Source organism: Parasteatoda tepidariorum, chromosome 3, assembly GCF_043381705.1.
Source record: "Parasteatoda tepidariorum isolate YZ-2023 chromosome 3, CAS_Ptep_4.0, whole genome shotgun sequence".
NCBI lineage: Eukaryota > Metazoa > Arthropoda > Arachnida > Araneae > Theridiidae > Parasteatoda > Parasteatoda tepidariorum.
The window spans coordinates 66620440-66631015 of NC_092206.1; the positions used below are offsets into that span (position 1 = coordinate 66620440).

The following is a 10576-nucleotide window of genomic DNA, read 5'->3' on the forward strand; positions in this document are numbered from 1 at the left end:
TATTTCACTTTTTTTTTTTTACTAAATTTAATAGAAAGTTTTATAATAATGACAATAAAGTAAGCCAAACTTACTAAAGTTCACATAAAATTTCAGAGAAATATTATTTAAAAAAAAACAGACATTTTTAATAAGTTTATAATTTTAAATGAAAACTCTTATTTTTCATTTAATATTTCATGAATAATAGTAAATGTATAAATTTAACTCACACCATTTAAATAAAAAATAAGGAAACATTTGTAGTTTTCTTATTCGCAGAAAAACAGCAAAAAAAAAGCTATTGCAGTTTTATCTCTTTTTTTTCTAACACTTAAGGATTAGAGACAGGTGAAGCTATGGCCATATCGCTTAAGCTTAAACCTGGAAGAATAATGAGTTGTGATTTGCCTGACTCAGCCTTTAACAATTTATTCGCAAATATTTTTTTACAATTATTATTGCATAAAATATTGTCTTTTAAATTATACAAAATTGTAGTTTACAATAAAGCTTATTGAAAAATTATAATTTAAAAGCTTGTATTGAACCCTTGGAAACAGAAACTATTCAATAATGAATCAATAATATATTCTACTTAGTACTTAGACTAATTTAATAAGTCTATAATATATTCTATTTAATTTGGAAGTCACTAAGTGCTAAAAAATAAATAAGTTACCTTACATTTATTTAGTAATATGTGAAAAACTTTAGTTCTTTTAAAATAAAACCATTAAAATATAGCATACAATATCCTTTAAACATTTTTAGTTTTGAAAACAATAATGTCATTTTTATTATGTACTAGGACAGATATTCTAGTAATAGACCCATTTAAGGAGTTTCTTTTAATATGTATTATATTCCTTTTAATAATTATCGACATAACATTTTCTTTTTTTAATATATTAATCAGTCAACAAAATTTAACCAATTTTATAGCCATTGATTAAAATTATAAACAATTAGATTATTAACAAGATTATAAGACATGCAGAGAATTGAAAAAAATAATAATAATAATTTAATTTTTTATATTTATTTAAAATAAACCAAAATATGAAAAGTGCGTCAGGGTGCCCATTACTTCCAAATTCTCCTAGACCTAAATTCTAATTATTTACTCTCGATAAATAAAGTCAAAAAATTTATTCTAAGTTAGTTACTGTAACATATTACTCTATCATATACAAGAATAATTAACCTCCCTTCATTGGATCATACAAAGTAAGTTGAGTATGTTGAATGAAACTAAGAATAATAAAACATACGGAGATCAATGAAATTTACATTTATTGTGCGTTCAATGCTAAAGCTAAATAGCAAAGCTGCACTGAATGTCATCACTACTTAGCATGACATCATAAAACTTGGTTTCTAGTCAATCTACAACTAGAAACCAACCAGTAAACATAAAGACTCCTTTAAATATCGTCTTTTATAGGTTTTATCTTTGATTTCCCTATCTGAGCTATGAATTTTACAACTCTTTGCTCAATTGGTTTGTGGGAGTTATATAGAATCATTCAAATGAATATTCAAAACAATACAAATATTTTTCAAAACCAAATTTAAAAAATATTTATAATTTATAGTAAACTTATAAATATTACCAAAATATATAGTAGAAAATTTCATTTACTTATATTAGTTGAAAAACAAAATATTTTTTAAGTATTGCAAGTAAAATAATTACTTACATTTGGTTTCTCATTTGCAGAAAGAATGGGTGCATCCGAAAGAGATGACAGCTAAATGAAAACATAAATGCATATATGAATATATGAAAACATAAATGCATATGTGAAATGAATATATAAACACATCATTGCATATATAAAACTACTATCTATGGTAAAACTGTTTTTGGTTTCTATTCATATTGAATAAAAAAAAGAGTAATATAAATCACTATAAAATTATTAAAATTATATTTTTAGAATAATTTAGATATATATTTTATATAGAAATATATTTTAGAATAATTAGAGAAATATTTGTGTTATGTTGTAGAACAAAGAAAAGCCTAAATTATCAAACAAGATAAAATCTACTTAACACAGATGTGGTATTTGCTCTGGAAGAAACTTATTTATTGTTATGTAATTTATAAAAAATAATTATTTGTCAATGAAAATGTCTAAATAAAGTTCACAATTAAAAAATTTTAGGTTAATTTCATAAGTTATAATTAATTAATAACTTTATGAATATTCAAAAACAAAATCTGTATTGAAAATATATACTTAGAAATACCTTTTACATAGTATCTAAGAGTTGTTCTGAGTATTCCTACTTAACAGAATTTAACAACGGAAATTTGTGTTTGCTAATACAATGTGATTTGTAGTTGGTTTTGAAATTTATTGTATACATTATTCGTAACATTTAATTAGAATATTTTAACCGTTTTTTTTACATAATTTTAAAAATCAATTTCTACAATAGTTTTTTTCATAAAACATTGAAAGAAACTACAGTTGTTTCAATTTTTTAATTTCCATTTAATTTAAAAATAGTGTATAATGAAAATAAATACAATACTATTAACAAGATTGGAGATGTTAATCAAATTAAATTAAGTTGTATGATGGAGATGTTAATTAAATTGTAATTAAAAACTAACTTAAAAATTTTTTTTATATACATATTTTTTTAAATGTTTGTTTAGGGGTTTCTCCCATTTGGGGGAAAAAACCCTTCAGACTTCAGATAATCACATTTTTTTTTATTGTCACTCCTCATTATAATAAATAATTTCCATACTCATTGTGGTTGATTTCCATCAAGTATTAAGTTATATTATTTATTAAATTGTATAGTATTATTTATTAAAATTTAACGTTCTCACGAATATTTAGTAAATATCTAACTTTGAAAAATTCCAGAAAATATTTTCAAAACTTGCTTATTGTAAACTTGATTTTTGCAGTAATTTTAACAAAAATTTATATTTTAATACTTTGATCCATTTTTTAATAATACAATCATCCATTATTTTTCTTCCAAATTCAGAGAAGGGATGCAAAGAACTTTCAAGGATAAGAAAGACTCAGGTACAATTTATTTCTTTATTGGATCTTTGCAGACATTTTTGTAGATATATTCAACATTAAAAAATCAGACACTGAAAAATAGATAATTTTGATAAAACCAGTTTTAAAATTTGTACAGACAAAATATCATATTTAGCTAAAAAATAGCAGATTAAAAGCTTCTAAAAATCAAAAATTTAAAATATCAATTAAATTTAAAAATTTAAGAAAATAATATGCAGAAGCTAATATTAAATTTTATATGCATTAGTACATTAACTTAAAATAATTATACATAAAACATGCTTTCAGGGAGAAAACAAATTCTAGAGGTTGTGAGACAAGCTTTTAATTAATTTTCCACCTGGACGAAATAGGATTGAAGAAAAGTATGCAAAATAAACATACAGTTATATTCTTCATTTGCACTCTTGGAGGGGAAAAAAGGAAAGCAGCATACAACAAATTAACTTTAGTATCTCCAGAAAGTAGTATATCACTTTGCATTTATATATTAAAACTAGTACAGAAAATGTTTAATAAAATCTACACTGTATAACTGTTTGTCATATTGTTGTCAGTAGAGTATATAAGTACAAATGTATTGATATACTCTACAAATACAAATGTATTGATATGGCTCACCTTCATATAATGATTAAGATCAATTATCTAAAGCAAATTTACCTTTGATTATTTTAAGAGAAAAAACAAGCAACTTTCAAAAAGTGGGAAGATTTTTTTTTAACATTTCCCAACATAATAATATTAGAAGATGCTTTGTTTTACATGAAAACAAGCCTCTTGTCTATGCTGAACCCTGACAACTTTTAAAAATTGACTTTTACAGAATTATACCTGCTACCAACACTAATTCTGAACGAAAATAAATTAAAATAAAAGTAGCATTTTACTTGAGGTAATGGAGCTTTACTGAACCGTCCAGATGACTGTGGTCTATCATTGATTGGATCCAATGGCCTCTGTTAATTGTAAAAAAACCATAATGAAAAAATAAACTAATGAAAACAGTAGTAAATATATTAAAATAAACTATGGTTCCTGTTTAAACATTGATATATTTCAAAGTGAAAGCAGTGACCAATCAATTGGAAAACATAGCATGCATAAAAGTGTGAACAATAAAGACTATTCCTTTCTGACATTAAAGTATAATAATTTTTTAGATAAAAAAAAAATATAATGAAACCAATAATAAGAGTGTATAGAATAAAAAAGCACAGTAAAAAACAGAATTATCCAGCATTCAACAAAAGAGCAATTTACTATAATAACTGAATGATAAGAAAGAAAAAAACTGAAAAATGCAAAATTAAAATAATTTGTGAGTTAATTGTTCAAGTTTTAAGACATAAACTATCATGTGACTAATTTTTTTAAATTTCTTTCTCTATTCATGATAGAATCTCTATTTATGACAACTTTTTTTCCTTCAATTAAAAATTGTTAAAATAAAACTAAATGCAACATATGAGGAACTAAAAAATATCTTTTTTAATCCATGTTAGATTCTAAGCCAGTTCAATATATTCGTTTTAAATAGATTAACTTTTTTACACATAATAACTTATTTAAATTTTATTGCCAGCTTACATAACACCTTCAAAAAATGCAGTAAATGCTATCTATTAAAATCTATTTATTCTAATAAACCAAATTTTCCTGAATTTTGAAAAGCTATAATTTTTCATGCAAAATTTTAAGGTTGTCAGTGAGTTTTATTTTTAATCTGAACTAAGAGAAAGTTCTAAGCAAAATAACTCATGGAAAGATAATGCCCCGGATGTTTAGAAACTGCATTGTCTGTTTGATGCCCAATTAACAACAGTGTGAAGCCTGAAACTGTAATTGATACTAAAGAGAGAGAGTCGGGTGCTGATGCTTCCTAATAAGTATTGATAAAGTAATTGAAGCTGGAAAGTCATGTTTTTACTCTACACTTTGAAAATAAAATGAAGGAAAAAACTCTATTTCCATGTGTACATTATTTTGTGCGTGCAAGTTTAACAGCCAGATGTGCATTTTCAGGCAGTGGTACAACTTAAATAACAAACCTTTAAATCGGAAATTCCATCCTGAGTTTTTTTGTATTTAGTATACATCTTGAATATGTGTGAAAACTATAAAATATTTAAAAAGTGGAGATAAGTTGAAATCAACAGTCTAAGAATAGAGAAGATAGATAAATTGCTAAGTGATATTTATTTATTAACCAAGTTAATTGTAATCCCTTGAGAACTCTGGAAACTTTTTCAGTTAAATGTTCAGATAATATTGAAATTATGATATAATTACACATAAAAAAAAATGAATTTAAAATCATTTTTTTCCCTCATCTTTCGCAATCAGTCATAATCTGGTAGTGGTCTTCGATAGAACTTATTTTATATTTTTTTAGCTACAGAAAAAGTTAAAACAAAACATGTTTAAAATTATTAAACCTAAGCTTATAACAAGATAATTGCTATAATTACTTTTTTAAAAAACTTCCTTTTTATAGGTAAATCATTTTGATTTAGATTCTCTAACCACTGAGAAATTTAAGAAATAATAAATAATTTTAAAATATACACATATACTCATATGGCTTTATTAATACACAGATATGTTAATATAAAAAAATTTTACTAATGCAGAAAAAATATTTTGCAATACTACTTCCATATATTTCTCACATTTTATTTAAAACAGTCTAAATTATTTATAACTGGGTCGAACGAAAACTATACATCAAATCAACTGAAATAACATTTATGTTTGAGCAATACTTTCTTATATTAGCACAAGAACTATACAAAAAAAAAAAAAAAATTAAATGACATTTATGTTTGAGCAATATTTTTTAAATTAGCATAAAAACTATACAACAAATCAATTGAAGTGACATTTATGTTTGGGCAAAATATTTCTTTATCAGCAGAATAAACTTTTAAAAACTTGTCTTGTAGTATTAAAACACACTTCATTTCAAACAAGTGGAATCATTTTTGAAAGATCTCATATTTATTTGATCAGGCTCATCCTAAGAAGTGGTAAACATAATATGAAACTCTTTTTTTTAAAAAAAATTATAAAACATTTGGCAGCACCTACAATTCAATAAATAGGGTTCATGCCAATAAGACAGCATGGAGAAAAATGTGTTGCATATGTCCTTAAAATTTTACACATGGGCGACAAATTTGCCTTCTTGAAATATATTTAGAATTTACAAAATAGTAACGGAAAAAAAAATTTCATCAAATTTCATGTATTTAAAAAATATTTTCTGAGCTAATTTTAATGTTTTACATGTGGTATTGATTTAAAATGTGTGGTATTCAAATGGAAGAACTGTAAGTGAGTGTTACAAAATTTTTTTTAATTTAAATGTTAAAACTTGCGCTTCACATTCATGTACTGAAAGCATAATTGTTCATCAATAAAATAAAATTTTTTGCTCTTCTAGAATTGACTCTATTTAAAAACTTTCATAATTTTTTAGATAATTAATTCTTTGCATAATATTTTGTTAGTTTTCTCTGTTTTTACTCATTTACTTGGTCATCAGCATTTTACTCTCATTGTTGAATTACAAAGATTATTTTAGCTTTTTTTCACTTAATTTTAAAGAATAACCTTCAATCATTTTTGGGGTAATGAACCTAATTAGTTTTGGAATGTTACAGATGGCAATTAACAATTTTGAATTACCACAACATGAAGTTTTTTCTAAAATTTGTTTACCATATTAAGTTTACAGACACTAAATAAATACCTAGATGGTCCTATTGGACTACTAAATTTTCATTGCTGGTGTAAACCCTATTAATAAACATAAATAAATTACATTAAAATTCAGATTGTTACTAATTTTTATAATAATTCAATATCATAACAGTTAGACACGCGGTGGTATAATCGCAACAATACGACGACATTATCGCAGACTGTTGGATTTCTTGTAAAAAGATTTTTCATTAGAGAAACATAATTTTGGTCTTAGTTTCAGCAGAATTTTTCAAAATATTTTTTTTCTCTGCAGAATCAGCATTCACAAAGAACTGCATTATCTAAGAACTTACATAAGAGAAATAATTTGACAATTGAAATATATTAAGTGTCAAATTTCTTTGAAAATGTACCGATTCCAAATTCTTGTGACATAAAACAAAACTAAAACAGCTTTAAATATAAAAATATTCAATCTGAAAAAAATCTTAAAAACTTTAAAAAGAGTAAATTTGAATAATCTGTCACAAATTGATCAAACAACAATATACAGACATCATGGATTATAATACTTTAATCCATTACTTTTAAAGGTACAACTTTATTTTATTATCTTCATTAAACAATTTTTATTGCAAAAAAAAAATTTCATTTCTTTAAAATATAATATATTGAGAAATATAGAAGAGACTTACAAAACTAAGAAAACTTTATCATCACCACAGAGGAATAACTATCATTTGTTTATTTATAATTTATGAAAAAAGTAGAGGCTTAAGCCGCCTATTTCTGTTTTGCTTAAGTGCTGTGTGAAAAATATAAATAATTTAAGGAGCATTCACACTGTATGAAAACAAATCGCATGCGTAATTTCGGAGATGTGACCGAGAATCGAGTGACGAGTTTCTCGCTGTCTAATAGATATTCGGTATCGAATAAGCATCCAGTCGGCAAATTCTAGTTGAGTCGGTATTTTTTTTCCTTTTAGTATTAGAGGAATGAGATAAAAAAACTCAAGGTGTGTTTAGATTCTCAGGTCAAGTCTGTCCTAAACCAGCCTGAATCTCGTAGTTAGGGTTTGCCTTGACTCTGCTGTGTTGTAAGCTTGAAATAGATAGATATAAATAGATTTAAACGCCAGTGGCGTAGCGAGGGGGGAGCAAGGGGGGCATCATCCCCCGGGCGCTACTCACAAAGGGGCGCCAAATGGTCAGCAAAACAAAAAAATTGTTGGATAATTTTTATTTTTATTATAATTTATTTCTGCAAAAAATATTTTAAATTTAGTGCCAGTGAAATATAATAAATGTTAATTCGTAAATAAAAAGGAACACTAATCAAACTGTAATAATATATTCATAATAGAAATGACACGTCTTTTCTAATGGCTGGCTGACTCGACCTGTATCTGTCAGCACTTCCTTATGGCATCTACGCTGTGTGGTTACATATATTATCTCCAAATATTTGCACTGTACAAAAATCGTTTGTATGTTTGTACAGTGTATAATACAGATTTCAATGGAATAGAACTCTTTATCGAAGAATGTGACTGTAAAATGTTACTCCTTTGTAGAAAAGAAATTGAACTTAAAACTCCATTAGAATTTCTTACTTTTATAATCCCGTATGGAGAAGATGTTTTTCCAAACCTGAGAGTGGCACTTCAAATACTCCTGACTATCTCAGTATCAATTGCTANTGACTGTATCGATGATATGAACCTTGCCAAAGATGAGCTTATTGATCTTAGAACAAAGTCCTTGCTAAAAATGGATTTCGATTCAAAAACACTCGGAGAGTTCTGGTCTTCTGTGAAAGAAGCCTACCCATTGCTTGTAAAGCGAGCTATTTCAGCTATAATTCCGTTAGCTACAGTGTATCTTAACGAAGCCGGACTTTCCACAGTTGTGACAATAAAAACATAACATCGTTATCGATTGAATGTTAAACATGTTATGCTCGTTGCTTTGTCGAAAACCATCCCTCTATTCAATTTATTAATTAAGGAAAAGCAGCAACAACCTTCAGACTAAAAATTTTAATTTTAAATATTTTGTATACAATTGAAATAATAAAATTAAATGCTAAAATAAATTAAATACTGAAAATTGATGTTTTTTGCAATTATTTTTCTCAGAGGGGTGGTCCGTGACTTCTTGAAAATTTTTAAAAGGGGTCCATTGTATCAAAAAGGTTAAGAAACACTGTATTAGAGGAATGAGATAAAACAACTCAAGGTGTGTTTAGATTCTCAGGTCAAGTCTGTCCTAAACCAGCCTGAATCTCGTAGTTAGGGTTTGCCTTGTCTCTGCTGTGTTGTAAGCTTGAAATAGATAGATATAAATAGATTTAAACGTTGTCAAAATTTCGTGAATGTCGGGATTTCATCACGGACCCGACTCAGCAAATCTTGCTGCGAAATACAAGTTGTCCGATTCAATTAGTTTTTTCATGAGCTACCAGCTAAATTAATTCGAAGCAAGATGTTTGAGATAAAACAAGCCAAAATCCCGACTTTAACGAAATTAGTTTGTTGTCGTTTATTAATTGGTGGTGAGATTTAAACGGATCTCAATGTTCTCTGAATTTTGTCCATTTGGGTATTTCGTGTTAAACCCGAATCGGCAAATCTTTCTGTGAAATGTAAGTTTTCCAATTGAGATTTTTTTTTCTTTCTTTTTCGGAAGAGTAACCATCTATAATAATTCGAAGCAAGAAAACCAATAATACCAGCCGAAGCCCCAACTTTTCCAAAATTCATTCATTGTCGGTTATTTCATCGGTGGCAAGAAACTTTAGAAGGTCAAATTTCGTTGCGCATTTGATATTTTTTTAATGTTTTGAAAAAAGAAAAAGAAAATATCAAAAAAGAAGGGAAAAAATTAGTTTTTTACAAAACTATCAGCATAGCTTTATGAATATTTAACTAGGCTTACGAAATTTTATGCAATCATTGTATATAATAATCAAAATAATTGTTACAAGTTGCAAATTTATTGCTGCATTTTTTGCACAGAGTATTCAAAATCACTATTTTCAGTTTATAATTTATTGTCTGTCCCTCAAACCTCTAAAAGCTTTACAATTTATTGATAAGTATCAGAAATCACCTGATCTAAACACTTCTGAAGTGATAAAATGATTCTTTAAGTATTTCTTGAGAAATATTTTTAAAACAATTATTAGTATAAAAGTGTTTTTATTATTGTGCCCACCCCACTGTATTTCCTAACATTTTCAATCACTCCGTAGCGGAAAGCATTATTCTAAAACCATCACCTATGGGAGAGAATTGTAACTCTTCTTTTGCATGTGGGAAAATAAAAAGAACGCATGCCTATACACAACAAATAGATTTCTCTTTTCGATTGTAGAAGTTGGAAATAATTTTTTCCCCATCGTTTGTAGTTGGATGCGAATTTCACACCTAGGACTGAATAGGAAAAAAATCAGTGTAGTAAATAAGTGTATACCGGATAAATTTCTTTAAACAAAACAAATAGTCTATACATGGGCAATGAACCTTTACTTGAAAAGAAAAGCAAGTAAAAATTCATTGTATATTGAAAGCCAGGTGTAGCATATATTGAGTACCAGGTGTAAACAGCAAGTGTAAACCTGGCCCTACCTAAAATACAACAGTGTAGACCAGTGATTCCCAAAGTGTGGTACGCGTACTACCAGGGGTACGGGAACAATTTAGCGGGGGTACGCGTTCTTATGCGAAATATCGATCAACTAACGAAAATTTCAAAAAATTTTATTTAAAAGCAAAGCCATGAAAATTTACGATTACGTATTTTTCTATTGGCTTTTTTTTTTGC

At 26.7% G+C, this 10576-nt stretch overlaps 1 protein-coding gene across 1 annotated transcript in view; it reads right to left on the minus strand.

Annotated features, from left to right (window-relative positions):
* LOC110282037 (synaptonemal complex protein 1) overlaps positions 1-7309 on the minus strand; it is a 30658-nt gene extending 23349 nt beyond the window's left edge. Inside the window, exons 1-4 of the mRNA XM_071179215.1 lie at positions 7305-7309; positions 7103-7202; positions 3932-4000; positions 1683-1733 (exon numbers count right to left, since the gene is read on the minus strand). Of these exons, the coding sequence (XP_071035316.1) occupies positions 1683-1733; positions 3932-4000; positions 7103-7202; positions 7305-7309 (225 nt within the window). The remainder of the gene's footprint in view (positions 1-1682; positions 1734-3931; positions 4001-7102; positions 7203-7304) is intronic.
* Between the last annotated feature and the right edge of the window lie 3267 nt (positions 7310-10576).